A 22,736-nucleotide genomic window follows, 5' to 3' on the forward strand; every position below is an offset into this window, starting at 1 on the left:
AATGTTTCTACAACAATACATTAACAGTGTGTCAGACATAGGGTTGAAAAAATCCAGTAACTTTCCCACATTTCCAGATTTCTTGCTTATTCCCTCGTGATTCCCAGAATCTTCCAACTAGAAATTCTGGAAAACCTGGGAACCTGGGAATTTTGCAAACCCCACCATCCCTTCTGTCCCCACCCCACTCACAGGATGGTGAAGATCTGACCGGCGTTGAGATCTACGTTGTTGAGCTGTGCGATGAAGACAGCCGCAACGCACTGGAAGATGGCCGCCCCATCCATGTTGACGGTGGCCCCGATGGGCAGTATGAAACGACTGATCCGCTTGTCCACTCCATTGTTCTCCTCTACACACTTCATCATGGAGGGCAGGGTCGCCGAGCTGAGGAGAGAGAGGGGGAGGGAGGGAGGGACCAGTCAAATACAGGAAGCAGTTGTTTAATTACAGCATATTAATCTGGAACATTTTACAGTACTTTACTGGCAACTTCAATTCCTCTGCTTTGACAGTATTTACATGAGTATTCTGCAAGTAAAGATGTATTGAATAGCAAGAGAAGGAAAGGGAGAGAGAGAGAGAGAAATAGAGAGAGAACAAGTGAGAGAGAGATAGCAACCCAAAGAAAACAGCTACATAGAACCAAAATCCTTCCATACAGACAGAGGGTAAATACCACAGAACTAGAATGAATAGAGGTCAGAGGTTACAAGCCATTCTACTCATTCTATCTCTATGGTAAAGACCCTTCAGGAATGTCCTGGCTCCCCATGGATTAGATAGAGAGGTGGTGGGGTCCATAGTCTGAAAATTGAGGTTGGAACAAATCAGCCAAAGGGTTAGGTTACTTACAGCAGCTTACTTACAGCAGAGAATACTTGGAGACAATGAGTGTGTCCCAAATGACATTACTTTTGACCAGAGCCCAGGTGTGTGTGCAGGCTCTGGTCAAAAGTATTGCACTATAGAGAGACTAGGGTAGCATTTGGAATGAAGCCTTGGAGATAAAGCCTGCTAGCAATGCACTGCTAATGCACTGGGTTCACAGAGGTGGAGGGATTTACTGGGTAACCAGGTCACACTTGGTTTATTACTGTTTATTACTGTTTGTACGTTGATTGGCTGCTTTGTATGTTTGATCTGATCTGACTCCTATGCTGTTAATCTGAGGGATTGTGTACACAAACAAGGCTAAAATACAACAAACACTCAACGCCTCCTAAAGATTGGTCGGTTTGGAGAGCAGTGGCTGTACGTTGTAGTTTCAGTTGATTTACAGCATGACCACATTTTACATTACATTTTAGTAGACACTCTTATCCAGAGCGACTTACAGGAGCAATGAGGGTTAAGTGCCTTGCTCAAGGGCACATCGACAGATTTTTCACCTAGTCGGCTCAGGGATTAGAACCAGCGACCTTTCGGTTACTGGCACAACGCTCTTAACCACTAAGCTACCTGCAGCCCCACCACCACACCATAAAGTAGGGACACATTATGGCTTCTCACTCATTAACCTTTAGCATTACTCACATTATGGCTTCTCACTCATTAACCTTTAGCATTACTCACATTATGGCTTCTCACTCATTAACCTTTAGCATTACTCACATTATGGCTTCTCACTCATTAACCTTTAGCATTACTCACATTTTCTGAAGTGGTATAGTAGTTAATCTGAAGTGATATAGTAGTTAATCTGAAGTGATATAGTGGTTCATCTGAAGTGATATAGTGGTTCATCTGAAGTGATATAGTGGTTAATCTACAGTAGCCATTGTATGCCTGCCTGCCCTGGCCTGTGATGTTGTCATGCTTTCCTTAGACAGGTAAGCAGAGAAATACCTAGTACCTGGACAGGTGGAGGGATAGTACCTGGACAGGTGAAGGGCTAGTACCTGGACAGGTGGTGGGATAGTACCTGGACAGGCAGAGGGATAGTACCTGGACAGGCGGAGGGATAGTACCTGGACAGGTGGTGGGATAGTACCTGGACAGGTGAGGGCTAGTACCTGGACAGGCGGAGGGATAGTACCTGGACAGGCGGAGGGCTAGTACCTGGACAGGCGGAGGGATAGTACCTGGACAGGTGGAGGGATAGTACCTGGACAGGTGAGGGCTAGTACCTGGACAGGTGGAGGGATAGTACCTGGACAGGCGGATGGATAGTACCTGGACAGGTGGGGGGATAGTACCTGGACAGGCGGATGGATAGTACCTGGACAGGCGGAGGGATAGTACCTGGACAGGTGGAGGGATAGTACCTGGACAGGTGGAGGGATAGTACCTGGACAGGTGAGGGCTAGTACCTGGACAGGTGGAGGGATAGGGCCTGGACAGGTGGAGGGATAGTACCTGGACAGGCGGATGGATAGTACCTGGACAGGCGGAGGGATAGTACCTGGACAGGTGGAGGGATAGTACCTGGACAGGCAGAGGGATAGTACCTGGACAGGTGGAGGGATAGTACCTGGACAGGCGGCGGGATAGTACCTGGACAGGTGAAGGGATAGTACCTGGACAGGCAGCAGGATAGTACCTGGACAGGTGGAGGGATAGTACCTGGACAGGTGGAGGGATAGTACCTGGACAGGTGGAGGGATAGTACCTGGACAGGTAGTGGGATAGGACCTGGACAGGCGGAGGGATAGTACCCGGACAGGCGGATGGATAGTACCCGGACAGGCGGAGGGATAGTACCTGGACAGGCGGAGGGATAGTACCTGGACAGGCAGAGGGATAGGGCCTGGACAGGTGGAGGGATAGGGCCTGGACAGGTGGAGGGATAGTACCTGGACAGGTGGAGGGATAGTACCTGGACAGGTGGAGGGATAGTACCTGGACAGGTGGAGGGATAGTACCCGGACAGGCGGATGGATAGTACCTGGACAGGCGGCGGGATAGTACCTGGACAGGCAGAGGGATAGGGCCTGGACAGGTGAGGGCTAGTACCTGGACAGGTGGAGGGATAGTACCTGGACAGGCGGAGGGATAGTACCTGGACAGGCAGAGGGCTAGTACCTGGACAGGTGAGGGCTAGTACCTGGACAGGTGGAGGGATAGTACCTGGACAGGTAGAGGGATAGTACCTGGACAGGTAGAGGGATAGGACCTGGACAAGTGGGGGGATAGTACCTGGACAGGTGAGGGGATAGTACCTGGACAGGTGGAGGGATAGTACCTAGACAGGCGGACACGATAGTACCTGGACAGGCGGAGGGATATAGTAACAGAGGCCTACCTGGAGCAGGTGGCGAAGGCGGTGGTGAAGGGCGTGATGAGGCCGGACAGGAAACTGAAGGGGTTCTTGCGTGTGAACCCAAAGTAGATGAGAGGCAGGACGACCCCTCCGTGGATGATATGACCCAGGACGGAGGCCAATATGTATTTCCCCAGACTGGTCACCAACAGAACCACATCCTCCATCTCCACTATCTTACTGCCCACCAGGAACATAATGCCGAACGGGACGTACCTGAGGTAGGAGAAATATATCATTTATACCATTTGGTGAGGTAAGGTGCTGACTAACGGAATATTTATTTTAGCTGCGGAACAGCTAAAACATTTATCTTTAATATGTTATTTTATTTACAATTAGATTCAACGTAAGTAGGCGCTTCCCAGTCAAAAAGGAGGCTTCTCATTTTAGTGTGAAATGCATCATGTCAACCTACAACACGTCATACTTATGCAGTCCTTATGGAATAAACAGAACAGACATATCTAGTGGCCATCAGAAGCTCCTCTTGCTTTCCCTTGGGAATAGTCTTGGCAACCAGGAGAGGCTAATCACATGATCTGGGTTGTTTAAGGTCACTCACCACATGATCCAGGACACCAGAACCATGGTGGCTTCGTTGAACGCGTTGAAGAAGCGTATGAGCTCCTCCCCCTCCGCTCCCAGCTTCCTCAGTGCCACCCCGAACACCATGGCAAAGAGAACCAGACCCAAGATGTTCATACCATCTGGTTCTGTGCCCACAGGAACCTACATAGAACACATAACACACTTTTGTTTATGTATGGTTGTTATTGTTTAAAAAAAAAAATGTACCAAAAAATAAGAACTCACATCAGAACACAGAACATCAAAACATTGAACATCAGAACACCAGAACACAGAACATGAGAACATAGAACATCAGAACATAGAACATGAGAACATCAGAACTTCAGAACATAGCCTTTCATTTGTATTAGATTCAGAAGGCTACCATTTAAATAGCCTCCTCAGATGATATTCAGACCAGAGAAAAGAGCTATGCTCCCATTGACCCCTTTAGGGGGGACCCACCACTCTTGGCACTGGTCCGAGGAGGGTCTGCCATGTCTGCCCATCAGTGCCCCTCATAGACTGGTAATTCTCTGCCAATGAATGAGTCCACATTCTTGTGGGAACGTCCCAAATGGCACCCTAATCACTATAAAGCATCCAGGGCCCTGGTTAAAAGTAGTGCACTTTATAGGGAATAGAGTGCCATTTGGTACACATGCCCTTGTCAGTCTAACAGCTGGGTTCAAGAGGGGGACTCAGAGAGGGACTGGCCCTGTCCCCTCCGATCCTTTTCACCCCTCCCAGTCCCTGGCTCCAGTCTTTTCTTCCTCCGCGGGCCCTGTGGTGGCTGGGCCAAACTACCCAGCTGAGTGATGACATGGCTGGGCTTCCTCCCGGATCATTAACCCTTGCATGCTGGTGATCTGTGTATTTCATTCCATGTTCATGGTGGACGGACACGACACGTTGGTTGACGTTTTGTTTCTTTGGGACATCGTCCCCTGTGAAACGCTGTGCCTACATGTTTTTGACCTGATGAAGCTCCTTGGGATCAAAACGTTGTCAACAAAGGTGGTAATTGGGAGCATATGCAGGAACGGGGTGTGCAGGCTTTTCTGTTCTTTTTCCATCTGTAGGCTTTTAAAATGGTAGACTACTGAATCTTCCTCAGACAGAGGTGGGTGGGAGCTCATATCATCACTGCTGACTGGACCATGACATAACAAACTGCCAAGGCAGGATCTTCTTGCAGTATCCTGAGGTTGTGGCTACAATGTGGCTTTGTTAGGGCGCAGGAGCACATCAAAGCTTCTTCTAAGCATTCTTGAAGGTCTTCCGAAATTCACACTGTGTTCCTCTGTGTTTGCTGTCCACCCACTGGTCTCTCAGAGCTATTTAGGACGTACCCCCAATAACAGACTCAGAGCTGTTTAGGACGTACCCCCAATAACAGACTCAGAGCTGTTTAGGACGTACCCCCAACAACCGACCCAGAGGAAGTATGCTAACTAAGATCTTTACTCCATCTTCTTCCTGTCTGTCTCGTTATTTGTACTGTCCGTGGACCAGCCCCCTCCTGTCCGTGGACCAGCCCCCTCCTGTCCGTGGACCAGCCCCCTCCTGTCCGTGACCAGCCCCCTCCTGTCCGTGGACCAGCCCCCTCCTGTCCGTGGATCAGCCCCCTCCTGTCCGTGGACCAGCCCCCTCCTGTCCGTGGACCAGCCTCCTCCTGTCCGTGGACCAGCCCTCTCCTGTCCGTGGACCAGCCCCCTCCTGTCCGTGGACCAGCCCCCTCCTGTCCGTGGACCAGCCCCCTCCTGTCCGTGGACCAGCCCCCTCCTGTCCGTGGACCAGCCCCCTCCTGTCCGTGGACCAGCCCCCTCCTGTCCGTGGACCAGCCCCCTCCTGTCCGTGGACCAGCCCCCTCCTGTCCGTGGACCAGCCCCCTCCTGTCCGTGGACCAGCCCCCTCCTGTCCGTGGACCAGCCCCCTCCTGTCCGTGGACCAGCCCCCTCCTGTCCGTGGACCAGCCCCCTCCTGTCCGTGGACCAGCCCCCTCCTGTCCGTGGACCAGCCACCTCCTGTCCGTGGTCCAGCCCCCTCCTGTCCGTGGACCAGCCCCCTCCTGTCCGTGGACCAGCCCCCTCAACCATCTCCAACACAGACACCTGTTCTTCTATAGTGTATATTTCCAGTGTGTCTGTGTTCTTACTGTACTGTGGTTGTCATTCCACTTTCTTAATAGTTGTCATTCGTTTGGTCTTTTGGTCTTTCTTGGATGAATAGCCTATGACAGGCTAAATGAGACCCTAACAAACAATCAAACAAACAAATATGAGGGATGTCATAATAAATACCTTCTGGTAGAGGATGGTTCCATTGGTGTCGTTTCCCACAGCGACCATCTTGTAATCGGTGGCATACTGTGACACACGGAGGAAGAGACAGAGAAAACATGATAATAATAACTTGATTTAAATAACAATTATTTGGAAATGTTATCAAAGAAATTCATAAACAAGTAGCTAGTTATATTTAAGGAGCAAACCTGTGCAAGGTTTGCTCCAATATTCTTCAGATCGAATGGAAATGAACGCTAAAACCATTAAAGTGTCATTTCTACATTCTAGCTCTATGATTGTGTTCCTTCTGAACTCTACATTCTATGTTTTATACCCTTCAATAAATAACAGGTTAGCATCAGTACATGCAAACACTAAGCAGACGAGACCCATAGTCTCTAGACTGTTTCAGATATGTGTCTTTAGTTCCTGTGCTGATGAATGCCTGTTTCAGAGATGTCTTTAGTTCCTGTGCTGATGAATGCCTGTTTCAGAGATGTCTTTAGTTCCTGTGCTGATGAATGCCTGTTTCAGAGATGTCTTTAGTTTCTGATAAAGTTATAAAAAGTTAAACATTTTTTTTATAAGCTTTAGATCTGTGGTGGAGAGTACCTGGCAGCCTGTACACCACCAGACAATGGCTCCCTGTTCACACACACACACACACACACATGCATGGACACACACTCCTTTTTCCTCTCTGTCTGTTGAGGCCCTGCACTTTCAAAGATGTGGACCCCCACCGCTGTTCAGCTGGCCCCCCCCTACCCTTCACCCAAATAACACACAATGAGACACACACACACACACACACACTCTGACCGATAGCACTGTGATCTCACAAGCCAGCCCAAACTAGTGAATATTAATGTTCCTTTTAATAGTATGGAATGCTCTTCTTGCTTTGTCTCTCAGCTCGTTCACCGCCATGTGAAAGCTACCGGTGTTGCTGATGTTTAGACCTAGATACACTATATATATACAAAAGTATTTGGACACCCCTTCAAATTAGTGGATTCGGCTAGTTCAGCCACACCCATTGCTGACAGGTGTATAAAATCGAGCACACAGCCATGCAAACTCCATTGACAAACATTGGCAGTAAAATGGCCTTACTGAACAGCTCAGTAACTTTCAACATGGCATCGTCAAAGGATGCCACCTTTCCAGCAAGTCAGTTTGTCAAATTTCTGCCCTGCTAGAGCTGCCCTGGTCAACTGTAAGTGCTGTTATTGTGAAGTGGAAACATCTAGGAGCAATAACGGCTCAGCCGTAGGCCACACAAGCTCACAGAACGGGACCGCCGAGTGCTGAAGCGCGTAGCACGTAAAAATCGTCTGTCCTCAGTTGTTCCAAGCTGCCTCTGGAAGCAATGTCAGCACAAGAACTGTTCGTCGGGAGCTTCATGAAATGGGTTTCCATGGCCGAGCAACACGCACAATGCCAAGCATCGGCTGGTATTACTGCACTGTCGGAGCAAGAAACACAAGCATTTCGCTACACCTGCAATAACATCTGCTAAACAAGTGTATGTGACAAATAACATTTGATTTGATTTTGAGTCTGTACCTAGTCAAATATGTCCTTAATTTTGGGTCAGTCACAGTGGTCAGGTATTCTGCCACTGTGTACTCTCTGTTTAGGGCCAAATAGCATTCTAGTTTGCTCTGTTTATTTGTTAATTCTTTCTAATGTGTCAAGTAATTATCTTTTTGTTTTCTCATGATTTGGTTGGGTCTAACTGTGTTGCTGTCCTGGGGCTGATGTTTAGGCCGAGGTATAGTTTTTTCTGTGCTCTAGGGCAACGGTGTCTAGATGGAATTTGTATTTGTGGTCCTGGCAACTGGACCTTTTTTGGAACACCATTATTTTTGTCTTACTGTGATTTACTGTCAGGGCCCAGGTCTGACAGAATCTGTGCAGAAGATCTAGGTGCTGCTGTAGGCCCTCCTTGGTTGGGGACAGAAGCACCAGATCATCAGCAAACAGTAGACATTTGACTTCAGATTCTAGTAGGGTGAGGGCGGGTGCTGCAGACTGTTCTAGTGCCCTCGCCAATTAGTTGATATATATGTTGAAGAGGGTGGGGCTTAAGCTGCATCCCTGTCTCACCCCACGGCCATGTGGAAAGAAATGTCTGTGTTTTTTGCCAATTTTAACCGCACACTTGTTTGTGTACATGGATTTTATAATGTCGTTTGTTTTTCCCCCAACCTCACTTTCCATCCATTTGTATTTTGACATTTGCTCAGTACATTGTTTTCAGTGAGGAAATGTACGGGTCTGCTGTTAATGATAATGCAGAGGATTTTCCCAAGGTTGCTGTTGACGCATATCCCACGGTAGTTATTGGGGTCAAATTTGTCTCCACTTTTGTGGATTGGGGTGATCAGTCCTTGGTTCCAAATATTGGGGAAGATGCCAGAGCTAAGGATGATGTTAAAGAGTTTAAGTATAGCCAATTGGAATTTGTGGTCTGTATATTTTATCATTTCATTGTAACAATGTACGCTGGGAGTCGGGAAGCAAGTACAGGGAGTGCATTTAATGATGAATAAAACATGGAACAAAACAAGAGTAGAGTACAGACAGGAACAGAGTAACAGGAACAATCACCCCTAGGGAAGGAACCAAAGGGAGTGACATATATAGGGGAGGTAATCAGGAAGGTGATGTCTGATGAGGTGCTGATGCGCGTAACCATGGCGACAGGTGTGCGTAATAAAGAGCAGCCTGGTGACTGAGAGGCCAGAGGGGGAGTATATGTGACAGTACCCCCTCCCTGACGCGAGGCTCCAGCCGCAGGACGCCGACCAAAGGGACGATCACGGGGATCAGGAGTGGACCGGTCACCTCTGCTGAAGCGCGGGAACCTGTGGAGCAAGCTGAGGCGCGGGAACCTGACGAGCCGGCCGAGGCGCGGAAACCTGTCGAGCCAGCTGAGGCGCGGGAACCTGTCGAGCCGGGCTGAGGCATGGGAGCCTGACGAGCCGGCTGAGGCATGGGAGCCTGACGAGCCGGCTGAGGCGCGGGATCCTGTCGAGCCTGCAGTGCCTATATATGTAATCTGTGTTCAGCATAGTTGAAGATTAGATTCCTCTAGACCTCCCCCCTCACTCTCCCTCTCCTAGACCCCCCCCATCTCACTCTCCTAACCCCCCCCCCCCCCCCCCCCTTTGGGGGCTCCTTCTCTGGGTACTCAGTCTGCCTCCTTAGCCTGTCACTCAAGTGGTTTGTCCAATGTTGGTTGACATAGTTTGTGGAGGTGGGGTCTATCCCACACCAAAAGAGAGGGGAGTTGGTTTTACCATGATGTAGTACTACAGTAGCTGACAACAGGTTATACCATGATGTAGTACTACAGTAGCTGACAACAGGTTTTACCATGATGTAGTACTACAGTAGCTGACAACAGGTTTTTTCCATGATGTAGTACTACAGTAGCTGACAACAGGTTTTACCATGATGTAGTACTACAGTAGCTGACAACAGGTTTTACCATGATGTAGTACTACAGTAGCTGACAACAGGTTTTACCATGATGTAGTACTACAGTAGCTGACAACAGGTTTTACCATGATGTAGTACTACAGTAGCTGACAACAGGTTTTACCATGATGTAGTACTACAGTAGCTGACAACAGGTTATACCATGATGTAGTACTACAGTAGCTGACAACAGGTTTTACCATGATGTAGTACTACAGTAGCTGACAACAGGTTTTACCATGATGTAGTACTACAGTAGCTGACAACAGGTTTTACCATGATGTAGTACTACAGTAGCTGACAACAGGTTTTACCATGATGTAGTACTACAGTAGCTGACAACAGGTTATACCATGAGGTAGTACTACAGTAGCTGACAACAGGTTTATTAAAACTGAATTATACTGATGATTCATTGTTCTTTGTGTTGTTTCGTTAACGTTTGGTATCTGTAATACGTATGACAAGGCGTTACGTGGATGTCATTTCTCATTCCAGGATGTTGATGATTCTTATTCAGCTGTGTGTGTGTGTGTGTGTGTGTGTGTGTGTGTGTGTCTGTGGACTTGTTCTTCTATCCTCGTGGGAACCTGAAATCCCCAAATGTTCCCACAAGGACAGTAAAACAAGGAAAATTGTCCCTCGTTGGGACATTTTCCACGTCCCCATGAGAACAAAGGCTATTTTAAGTTTAGGGTTAGGTTTAGAATTAGGAGTTAGGGTTAGATTAGGGAAAATAGGATTTTGAATGGAAATAAATGTTAGTTCCCCACGAAGATAGAAGGACACATTTGTGTGTGCGTGTGTGTGTGTGTTCCTCCCCAAACATCGAACCCTCCTGACCCTCTTTCAGCCTTAATGGACAGACACTCACACAGTTCCAGGAAATGGTACCGGGCAGCCACCGGGCATGTTAAAGAGCAACGAGGCGAGACAGGTTGCTAGGCTGTTTGGAATGGAATCGCCTCACTTTGGTAACGGTTGGTGAAAGGAAGATGAGAGGTGCTAAGACTAGAGGGAGAGCAGCACTCTCTTTATTCTGAGTCTCTTCATGAATTACCTTATATAGACTGATAACGCTAAGGAGAGGATTTATGGTATATACAGTACCCTACTCATTCAAGGGTTTTTCTTTATTTTTACTATTTTCTACATTGTAGAATAATAGTGAAGACATCACAACTATGAAATAACACATATGGAATAATATGTAACCAAAAAAGTGTTAAACAAATCAAAACATATTTTATATTTGAGATTCTTCAAATAGCCACCATTAACCCTTGATGACAACTTTGCACACTCTTGGCATTCTCTCAACCAGCTTATTTAGGTAGTCACCTGGAATGCATTTCAACTAACAGGTATGCCTTCTTAAAAGTTAATTTGTGGAATTTCTTTCCTTCTTAATGCGTTTCAGCCAATCAGTTGTGTTGTGACAAGGTAGGGGGGTATACAGAAGATAGCCCTATTTGGTAAAAGACCAAGTCCATATTATGGCAAGAACAGCTCAAATAAGCAAAGAGAAACGACAGTCCATCATTACTTTAAGACATGAAGGTCAGTCAATATGGAACATTTCAAGAACTTTGAACGTTTCTTCAAGTGCAGTCGCAAAAACCATCAAGCGCTATGATGAAATTGGCTCTCATGAGGACCGCCACAGGAAAGGAAGACCCAGAGTTACCTCTGCTGCAGAGGATAAGTTCATTAGAGTTACCAGCCTCAGAAATTGCAGCCCAAATAAATGCTTCACAGAGTTCAAGTAACAGACACATCTCAACATCAACTGTTCAGAGAGGACTGTGGGAATCAGGCCTTCATGGTCGAACTGTTGCAAAGAAACCACTACTAAAGAACACCAATAAGAAGAAGAGACCTGCTTGGGCCAAGAAACACAAGCAATGGACATTAGACCGGTGGAAATGTGTTCTTTGGTCTGGAGTCCAAATTGGAGATTTTTGGTTCCAACGGCCGTGTCTTTGTGAGACGCGGTGTGGGTGAACGGATTATCTCAGCATGTGTATTTCCCACCGTAAAGCATGGAGGAGGAGGTGTTATGGTGTGGGGGTGCTTTGCTGGTGACACTGTCTGTGATTTATTTAGAATTCAAGGCACACTTAACCAGCATGGCTAGCACAGCATTCTGCAGCAATATGCCATCCCATCTGGTTTGGGCTTAGTGGGACTATCATTTGTTTTTCAACAGGACAATGACCCAACACATCTCCAGGCTGTGTAAGGGCTATTTTACCAAGAAGGAGAGTGATGGAGTGCTGCATCAGATGACCTGGCCTCCACAATCCCCCGACCTCAACCCAATTGAGATGGTTTGGGATGAGTCGGACTGCAGAGTGAAGGAAAAGCAGCCAACAAGTGCTCAGCATATGTGGGAACTCCTTCAAGACTGTTGGAAAAGCATTCCAGGTGAAACTGGTTGAGAGAATGCCAAGAGTGTGCAAAGCTGTCATCAAGGCAAAGGGTGGCTACTTTGAAGAATCTCAAATATAAAATGTATTTTGATTTGTTTAACACTTTTTTTGTTTACTACATGATTCCATATGTGTTATTTCATAATGTTGATGTCTTCATATTCTACAAAGTAAAAAATTGTAAAAATAAAGAAAAATCCTTGAATGAGTAGGTGTGTCCAAACGTTTGACTGATAGTGTATATGAAGAGGTGAACATAGGACAGTATGTGTGTGTGTGAGAGAGAGAGAGAGAGAGAGAGAGAGAGAAAGGTGGAGAGAGAGAGAGGTGGAGAGAGAGAGAGAGAGAGAGAGAGAGAGAGAGAGAGAGAGAGAGAGGTGGATAGAGAGAGAGGTGGGAGAGGAGAGAGAGAGAGAGAGAGATAGAGAGGTGGAGACAGGAGAGAGAGAGAGGTGGAGAGAGGAGAGAGAGAGAGAGGTGGAGAGAGGAAAGAGAGAGAGAGAGAGAGAGAGAGAGAGAGAGAGAGAGTGGAGAGATAGAGTGGAGAGAGAGAGAGAGAGAGAGAGAGAGAGAGAGAGAGAGAGAGAGAGAGAGTAGAGAGAGAAGAGAAACAGAGACAGAGAGACAGAGAGAGATAGAGAAAGATATATATATATATAGAGAGAGAGAGAGATATACTTACAGAACGGAAGGCTGCAGCCACCAGGTTAGCTGGGAATAAATTCCTGCAGAGGAAGACCAGAGAAACAGGAGAGGTTTCATTAATGTGTTGGTATTGAACCGGGGTGCATCCTAATAATATCCCCTTTCTCCTGAAGTGTGCACTTGTTCACTACTTCCCACAAATCTTGAAGCTTTGGATTGGTGGAGGCATGGATTAGTGGGAGTTTCCTTCATATCTCTTAAACCAGTAATCTCCTTTCGAATCAGTGATGGGAAGTGAACAAGAGAACACTTTGGGAGTTTAACCACTACAAAGCAAGCCGTACACGACGAATAACCACAGAATCTGCGTAAATTCACAACTTAAATCGTACATATTTTTCTCTGATTACATAATATTAATGAAAGCAGCGGTTAAGAAACACATTCAATGTTTAAATCAATTGTTCAATGAGGCCATGGCATTTATTCAACAATGGCATTTATTCAACAATGGCATTTATTCAACAATGGCATTTATTCAACAATGGCATTTATTGAATTTAGAAAGCAACAACACTACACTCTTAAAGGAGAAGTTTACCCAAAATCCAGAAACTCCAAGTGATTTCATCTTTTGAAACTAGTTCAGTGGAGTTGGCCTTCTCCCCCTCTCTCCCTCTAGTGCAGAACTGAAATGTGTACTTTTCTACCTAAAATACTTGTGATTATTTTATATCATTATTTTATGTAGCCGACTGCCACAGCAGCAGATATTTAACAACTGACAACGGAGCAGAGTGAGGCCTGCAACCAGCAACGTCACGAGTCACATGACCGGTTTTTGCAGCTGTCTCAGTTCTGCACTCCAGGGAGAGAGCGGGGGAGGGGGCAAACTTCACTGAACTACAGTCGTTTCAATGTATGGAATCACTTGGGAGTTCCTGGATTTTTGTAAACTTCTCCTTTAAGTTACCCACATAGTTAAACCACATAATGCTGGGGTGCAGCACTACCCACATAGTTAAACCACATAATGCTGGGGTGCAGCACTACCCATATAGTTAAACCACATAATGCTGGGGTGCAGCACTACCCATATAGTTAAACCACATAATGCTGGGGTGCAGCACTACCCATATAGTTAAACCACATAATGCTGGGGTGCAGCACTACCCACATAGTTAAACCACATAATGCTGGGGTGCAGCACTACCCATATAGTTAAACCACATAATGCTGGGGTGCAGCACTACCCACATAGTTAAACCACATAATGCTGGGGTGCAGCACTACCCACATAGTTAAACCACATAATGCTGGGGTGCAGCACTACCCACATAGTTAAACCACATAATGCTGGGGTGCAGCACTACCCACATAGTTAAACCACATAATGCTGGGGTGCAGCACTACCCACATAGTTAAACCACATAATGCTGGGGTGCAGCACTACCCATATAGTTAAACCACATAATGCTGGGGTGCAGCACTACCCACATAGTTAAACCACATAATGCTGGGGTGCAGCACTACCCACATAGTTAAATCACATAATGCTGGGGTGCAGCACTACCCACATAGTTAAATCACATAATGCTGGGGTGCAGCACTACCCACATAGTTAAACCACATAATGCTGGGGTGCAGCACTACCCACATAGTTAAACCACATAATGCTGGGGTGCAGCACTACCCACATAGTTAAACCACATAATGCTGGGGTGCAGCACTACCCATATAGTTATACCACATAATGCTGGGGTGCAGCACTACCCACATAGTTAAATCACATAATGCTGGGGTGCAGCACTACCCACATAGTTAAATCACATAATGCTGGGGTGCAGCACTACCCATATAGTTAAATCACATAATGCTGGGGTGCAGCACTACCCACATAGTTAAACCACATAATGCTGGGGTGCAGCACTACCCATATAGTTAAATCACATAATGCTGGGGTTCAGCACTACCCACATAGTTAAATCACATAATGCTGGGGTTCAGCACTACCCACATAGTTAAACCACATAATGCTGGGGTGCAGCACTACCCACATAGTTAAACCACATAATGCTGGGGTGCAGCACTACCCACATAGTTAAACCACATAATGCTGGGGTGCAGCACTACCCACATAGTTAAATCACATAATGCTGGGGTGCAGCACTACCCATATAGTTAAACCACATAATGCTGGGGTGCAGCACTACCCATATAGTTAAACCACATAATGCTGGGGTGCAGCACTACCCACATAGTTAAACCACATAATGCTGGGGTGCAGCACTACCCACATAGTTAAACCACATAATGCTGGTGTGCAGCACTACCCACATAGTTAAACCACATAATGCTGGGGTGCAGCACTACCCACATAGTTAAACCACATAATGCTGGGGTGCAGCACTACCCACATAGTTAAACCACATAATGCTGGGGTGCATCACTACCCACATAGTTAAACCACATAATGCTGGGGTGAAGAACTGCTGTCCTTGAGTGTTGTGTTTTCATTCTCACCTTTCAATAAGTGACTGATTTAGAAATTAGAAACCAGGTGTTTCTCTCTCTCTCTCTCTGTCTCTCTCTCTCTCTCTCTCTGTGTCTCTCTCTCTCTCTCTCTCTCTCTCTCTCTGTTTCTCTCTCTCTCTCTCTCTCTCTCTCTCTCTCTCTCTCTCTCTCTCTCTCTCTCTCTCTCTCTCTCTCTCTCTCTCTCTCTCTCTCTCTCTCTCTCTCTCTCTCTCTGTCTCTCTCTAATTGTCAATTAGTGACGTTAATAAGTTAGACACAGATTCGTGGGACAGCCATGTCATCTTAAGACAGCTCTCCCTTGGAAAATAGATACTTGATCTGAACTGGGTCGCCTAGTAAAGTTAGTATGTAAAGTTAAATATAAAGTAAAGTAGGTCAGTTATAAATGAAGTGTCAGTGAGATCTGGAATGTGGCCCTTGTGGATGGAGTAAAACTAATAATAATCTGTATTCAGTTTGTAATAGCCCACAAATACTTCAGGACTTGTGGATTCTTGTCCCAGACAGTCTGCATTGATACCTGATGCTGTGTTTCTTGACAGTGTCCCTCGACCCCCCCTGTTTCAGCCTCCAGTATCTATGCTGCAAGGGGCACAAGTGTTTTCAGTCATGCACCCACAGTGGCATGTATAGAGTATAGGAATACATGTACATGCCTGGGATACATGGCTGTGATATATGACTGGCTGTGATATACAATGGGGAAAAAAGGTATTTAGTCAGCCACCAATTGTGCAAGTTCTCCCACTTAAAAAGATGAGAGAGGCCTGTAATTTTCATCATAGGTACACGTCAACTATGACAGACAAATTGAGAAAAACATTTCCAGAAAATCACATTGTAGGATTTTTTATGAATTTATTTGCAAATTATGGTGGAAAATAAGTATTTGGTCACCTACAAACAAGCAAGATTTCTGGCTCTCACAGACCTGTAACTTCTTCTTTAAGAGGCTCCTCTGTCCTCCACTCGTTACCTGTTTTAATGGCACATGTTTGAACTTGTTATCAGTATAAAAGACACCTGTCCACAACCTCAAACAGTCACACTCCAAACTCCACTATGGCCAAGATCAAAGAGCTGTCAAAGGACACCAGAAACAAAATTGTAGACCTGCACCAGGCTGGGAAGACTGAATCTGCAATAGGTAAGCAGCTTGGTTTGAAGAAATCAACTGTGGGAGCAATTATTAGGAAATGGAAGACATACAAGACCACTGATAATCTCCCTCGATCTGGGGCTCCACGCAAGATCTCAGCCCGTGGGGTCAAAATGATCACAAGAACGGTGAGCAAAAATCCCAGAACCACACGGGGGGACCTAGTGAATGACCTGCAGAGAGCTGGGACCAAAGTAACAAAGCCTACCATCAGTAACACACTACGCCGCCAGGGACTTAAATCCTGCAGTGCCAGACGTGTCCCCCTGCTTAAGCCAGTACATGTCCAGGCCCGTCTGAAGTTTGCTAGAGTGCATTTGGATGATCCAGAAGAGGATTGGGAGAATGTCATATGGTCAGATGAATCCAAAATAGAACTTTTTGGTAAAAACTCAACTCGTCGTGTTTGGAGGACAAAGAATGCTGAGTTGCATCCAAAGAACACCATACCTACTGTGAAGCATGGGGGTGGAAACATCATGCTTTGGGGCTGTTTTTCTGCAAAGGGACCAGGACGACTGATCCGTGTAAAGGAAAGAATGAATGGGGCCATGTATCGTGAGATTTTGAGTGAAAACCTCCTTCCATCAGCAAGGGCATTGAAGATGAAACGTGGCTGGGTCTTTCAGCATGACAATGATCCCAAACACACTGCCCGGGCAATGAAGGAGTGGCTTCGTAAGAAGCATTTCAAGGTCCTGGAGTGGCCTAGCCAGTCTCCAGATCTCAACCCCATAGAAAATCTTTGGAGGGAGTTGAAAGTCAGTGTTGCCCAGTGACAGCCCCAAAACATCACTGCTCTAGAGGAGATCTGCATGGAGGAATGGGCCAAAATACCAGCAACAGTGTGTAAAAACCTTGTGAAGACTTACAGAAAACGTTTGACCTGTGTCATTGCCAACAAAGGGTATATAACAAAGTATTGAGAAACTTTTGTTATTGACCAAATACTTATTTTCCACCATAATTTGCAAATAAATTCATTAAAAATCCTACAATGTGATTTTCTGGATTTTTTTGTGTCATTTTGTCTGTCATAGTTGACGTGTACCTATGATGAAAATTACAGGCCTCTCTCATCTTTTTAAGTGGGAGAACTTGCACAATTGGTGGCTGACTAAATACTTTTTTCCCCCACTGTATGGCTGTGATATATGGCTGTGATATATGGCTATGATATATGGCTGTGATATATGGTTGTGATATATGGCTGTGATATATGGCTGTGATATATGGTTGTGATATATGGCTGTGAGCATGCCTGTGAGCATGCCTGTGATATATGGCTGTGATATTTACATTTACGTCATTTAGCAGACGCTCTTAGCGACTTACAAATTGGTGCATTCACCTTATAGCCAGTGGGATAACCACTTTACAATGTTTTTTGGGGGGGGGGGGGGGGGGGGGGTTGGGGTAAGGGGGGGGGTAGAAGGATTACTTTATCCTATCCCAGGTATTCCTTAAAGAGGAGGTGATATATGGCTGTGAGCATGCCTGTGATATATGGTTGTGATATATGGCTGTGATATATGGTTGTGATATATTGCTGTGATATATGGCTGTCAGCATGCCTGTGATATATGGCTGTGATATATGGCTGTGATATATGACTGGCTGTGATATATGGCTGTGAATTTTTTTTTTAAATTTTAAATTTCCCCTTTATTTAACCAGGTAAGCCAGTTGAGAACAAGTTCTCATTTACAACTGCGACCTGGCCAAGATAAAGCAAAGCAGTGCGATAAAAACAACAACACAGAGTTACATATGGGGTAAAACAAAACATAAAGTCAAAAATACAACAGAAAATATATATACAGTGTGTGCAAATGTAGCAAGTTATGGAGGTAAGGCAATAAATAGGCTATAGTGCAAAATCCAGGATACCTGGGCCAGGTCAATTAGGAAGGCATGCTCGCTAAAGTGTTTTAGGGAGTGTTTGACAGTGATGAGGGGTGGTCGTTTGACCGCGGACCCGTTACGGACGCAGGCAATAAGGCAGTGATCGCTGAGATCCTGGTTGAAGACAGCGGAGGTGTATTTAGAGGGTAAGTTAGTCAGGATGATATCTATGAGGGTACGGTTGTGATATATGGCTGTGATATATGGCTGTGATATATGGCTGTGAACATGCCTGTGTAGGTGACATACGCCAGCTGTGGTGTAGCTTGGGCTTCCCTGCAAACAACTTTTCCTTGTGCAGAACGGAATCCCTGGTTTAACTGCTGTCAGATTTCCCTCAGACACAGACAGACTGACAGGCAGACAGGCAGACAGGCAGACAGGCAGACAGACAGACAGAAAGGGAGTTAGGTAGGCAGACACAGGCAGGCAGACAGGCAGATATAGATAAACAGACAGACAGACAGACAGACAGACAGACAGCGAGAGAGGCAGATATAGACAGACAGACAGACAGACAGACAGACAGGCAGACAAGCAGGGCGTTAGGTAGGCAGACAGGCAGGCAGACAGTCAAGCAGGGAGTTAGGTAGGCAGACACAGACAGGCAGACAGGCAGATATAGATAGACAGACAGGCAGACAGGCAGATATAGATAGACAGACAGGCAGACACAGACAGGCAGGGAAGCAGGGCGTTAGGTAGGCAGACAGGCAGACAGGCAGACAGTCAAGCAGGGAGTTAGGCAGACAGACTTACAGGCAGACAGACAGGCAGGCAGACACCCAATGACACACTGTGTGAGAACCTCATGTAACATGGGAATGCTATAGCCACATGTTTTTTTTGCAGTGATTCTTCCTGTCACCGTCTGGTTATTTTTCTTACTGCTTTATCTTGTACCATTATGCATAAACGAATCAAGTAAATGAAAAACATATGTAGTCTATTTCCCCAAAAAATATTGATCAAAGATCATTTAAATCCAGGCCTAGGTCTCTTGATTTCTGAGTGCCATGTAATTCCATGTCAGTTACTGGAACAAGCATGCGCTTGGGCGCTTATGTGTGTAACCTATATACAGTATTGACCCCGGGGGAATGAGACCCCGGGGGAATGAGTGGAGCATGCATCTACTCCACCCCCTTCAGCCATGCTAGTTTATTTCCTTTCAAGAAACACTCTTTATCAGAATACATTTATTAGCCTATTGAAACAATAACCTCATCCCCGTAACCGTTACCTTGCAAGATCTAAAAATGAATCCGTGGTTTCCTTGTTGGTATTGACGCTCTCGAGACCTAGGTTATTGGTGTTCAGAGCCCCGGCACCGACACCCGGTTTAATAATGAAGGCGAGGGACACACCGATTCCCGATGCGATGAGGGTGGTCACCAAGAAGTAGGAGACCGCGATGCCTCCTAGTTTCCCCAGGGAGCGTGTGTCCAGGCTGGCGGCGCCGGAGATCAGGCTGCACACGACCAGAGGAAGGATAATCATCTTCAGCATCCTCAGAAGCATCTCACCGGGGAAAGCGAAATAAGTCATCTGCGCCCGGGTTAGGTTCATATTCCGAACCATCATTCCGAGCCCGACGCCTACTAGAACCCCAGACACCGTCATTATCACCAACATATTCCTATTCAAAAATCTGATAAACTTGTCTTTCCAGCTTTTCTTCTTCTTTCCACTCTTCTCCAAGATGTCGTCGGTGGAGACCGAATTGGTGATTGTGTATCCGTTTTTCTTCTCCATTTTGATGGAAATTGTCGGCTAGAACTCTGAATAACGGTAATTCGTGAGAAGATTGCCCGTTCCTGGAGCAGCGTGGGTGAGCACACACACTGAGTAGCAGCTGTGCGAGGAGACTGATGCAAGCGTTATTAGTCCTGTCAAACGCAACGTGTTTCTCCACCAATGGTGAGAGAGGGGCTACACAAAAAAGAGGACATGCGCACTTTTTCCTTACACTCAATATTAAGTCCAACTGATGCAACACTGGGAGAAATTGCCTGGGTCTGCAATTGTGCATTTCAATGTAGGAAATTAGAGAAAAATTAGAACATTTCAAATTACTTTATTAAGCATACTGAGTGACACAAACTCTCCATGAATGTCATTTACTTTAAGCAGTACCTATTTGGTGATGGTGGGTGAATCATACCTATAGGTTATTAATTAATGAAACATTTGAGTGAGACAAACTCTCCATGAATGTCATTTACTTTATGCAGTACTATTTGGTGATGGGGGGTCTGAATGGGGGTCTGAATCAATAGGGGTCTGAACCTATGTGGCTCTGGTAATGTGGTGATGGGGGGTCTGAATGGGGGTCTGAATCATGCCTATGTGGCTCTGGTAATGTGGTGATGGGGGGTCTGAATGGGGGTCTGAATCATGCCTATGTGGCTCTGGTAATGTGGTGATGGGGGGTCTGAATGGGGGTCTGAATAATGCCTATGCGGCTCTGGTAATGTGGTGATGGGGGGTCTGAATGGGGGTCTGAATAATGCCTATGTGGCTCTGGTAATGTGGTGATGGGGGGTCTGAATGGGGGTCTGAATAATGCCTATGTGGCTCTGGTAATGTGGTGATGGGGGGTCTGAATGGGGGTCTGAATAATGCCTTTGTGGCTCTGGTAATGTGGTGATGGGGGGTCTGAATGGGGGTCTGAATAATGCCTATGTGGCTCTGGTAATGTGCAAGCTATTGGGATGGGGCATACAGTGCCTACCCCTTGACTTTTTACACATGTTGTTGTGTTACAACCTGCATTTAAAATGGATTACATTAAGATTTTGTGTCACTACCCTACACACAATACCCCATAATGTCAAAGTGGAAGTATGTTTTTCGAAATTTTACAAATTCATAAAAAATGAAAAGCTTAAATGTCGTGAGTCAATAAGTATTCAACCCCTTTGTTATGACAAGCCTACATACGTTCAGGAGTAAAAATGTGCTTAACAAGTCACATAATAAGTTGCATGGACTCACTCTATGTGCAATAATAGTGTTTAACATGATTTTTGAAAGACTACCTCATCTCTGTACCCCACACATACAATTATCTGTAAGGTCCCTCAGTCGAGCAGTGAATTTCAAAGACAGATTCCACAAAGACCAGAGAGGTTTTCCAATGCCTCGCAAAGAAGGGAACCTATTGGTACATGGGTAAAAAATAAAAAAGCAGACATTGAATATTCCTTTGAGCATGGTGAAGTTATTAATTACACTTTGGATGGTGTATCAATACACCCAGTCACTACAAAGATACAGGCGTCCTTCCTAACTCAGTTGCCGGAGAGGAAGGAAACCGCTCATGGGGTTTCACCATGAGGCCAATGGTGACTTTAAAACAGTTACAGAGTTTAATGGCTGCGTTAGGAGAAAACTGAGGATGGACCAACAACTTTGTAGTTACTCCACAATACTACCCTAAATGGCAGAGTAAACAGAAGGAAGCCTGTTCAGAATAAAAAATGTTCCAAAAACATGCATCCTGTTTGCAATAAGGCACTAAAGTAAAACTGCACAAAATGTGGCAAAGGAATTACCTTTATGTCCTGAATACAAAGTGTTATGTTTGAGGCAAATCCAACACATCACATCATTGAGTACCACTCTTCATATTTTTAAGCATGGTGGTGGCTGCATCATGTTATGGGTATTCTTGTAATCGGCAAGGACTAGGGAGTTTTTTTTTTTTTAGGATAAAAAGATCCTAGAGGAAAACTTGATTCAGTCTGCTTTCCAACAGACACTGGGAGACAAATGTACCTTTCAGCAGGACAACAACCTAAAACACAAGGCCAAATATACACTGGAGTTGCTTAGCAAGACGAAATGTATTGTTCCTGAGTGGCCTAGCTACAGTTTTGATTTAAATGGGCTTGAAAATCTATGGCAAGACTTGAAAATGTCTGTCTAGGCAAATATCAACAACCAACTTGACAGAGCTAGAAGAAAATAATAATGTGCAAATATTGTACAATTCAGGTGTGGAAAGCTCTCAGAGACTTACCCAGAAAGACTCACAGCTGTAATCAATGAAAAAGGTGATTCTAACATGTATTGACTCAGCGGTGTGAATACTTGAGTAAAATAAGATATTTCTGTATTTCAATTTCAATAAATTTGCAAAGATGTCTAAAAACATGTTTTCACTTTGTCATTATGGGGTATGGTGTGTAGATGGGTGAGAACAGAAATACATTGAATCCATTTTGAATTCAGGCTATAACACAAAATGTGGAATAAATACTTTCTGAAGGCACTGTATATGCTGGGTGGTAGTCCTATTGGCTATAGGCTAGGCAACAGTTCTTAATCATATAGCCTATCTTGGATACAATTAGGTGCTCCTAAAATCTGTGCATTGATGCGTACTGTCAGACCATTCTCTCATAACTCCTATGTGCTTCATGTTGTCATTGAGACCGAAATAC

General features: G+C 45.5%; 1 protein-coding gene across 2 annotated transcripts in view; it reads right to left on the minus strand.

The window, feature by feature from the left end:
• The window catches only part of slc1a4 (solute carrier family 1 member 4), a 32,146-nt gene extending 12,015 nt beyond the window's left edge, over positions 1-20,131 (minus strand). Inside the window, exons 1-6 of one of the 2 annotated variants that reach the window (XM_084193961.1) lie at positions 19,532-20,131; positions 12,727-12,769; positions 6,139-6,204; positions 3,828-3,994; positions 3,245-3,478; positions 193-387 (exon numbers count right to left, since the gene is read on the minus strand). In XM_084193961.1, coding sequence (XP_084050087.1) covers positions 193-387; positions 3,245-3,478; positions 3,828-3,994; positions 6,139-6,204; positions 12,727-12,769; positions 19,532-20,043 — 1,217 coding nt within the window. In that variant the 5' untranslated portion in view covers positions 20,044-20,131. Of the gene's footprint in view, positions 1-192; positions 388-3,244; positions 3,479-3,827; positions 3,995-6,138; positions 6,205-12,726; positions 12,770-15,744; positions 15,766-19,531 lie in introns of those variants that run through there. The other variant, XM_084193962.1, reaches the window with a different exon arrangement.
• Positions 20,132-22,736: the final 2,605 nt, after the last annotated feature.

The sequence above is a fragment of the Coregonus lavaretus genome (assembly GCF_964263955.1).
Source record: "Coregonus lavaretus genome assembly, contig: HAP1_SCAFFOLD_347, whole genome shotgun sequence".
NCBI lineage: Eukaryota > Metazoa > Chordata > Actinopteri > Salmoniformes > Salmonidae > Coregonus > Coregonus lavaretus.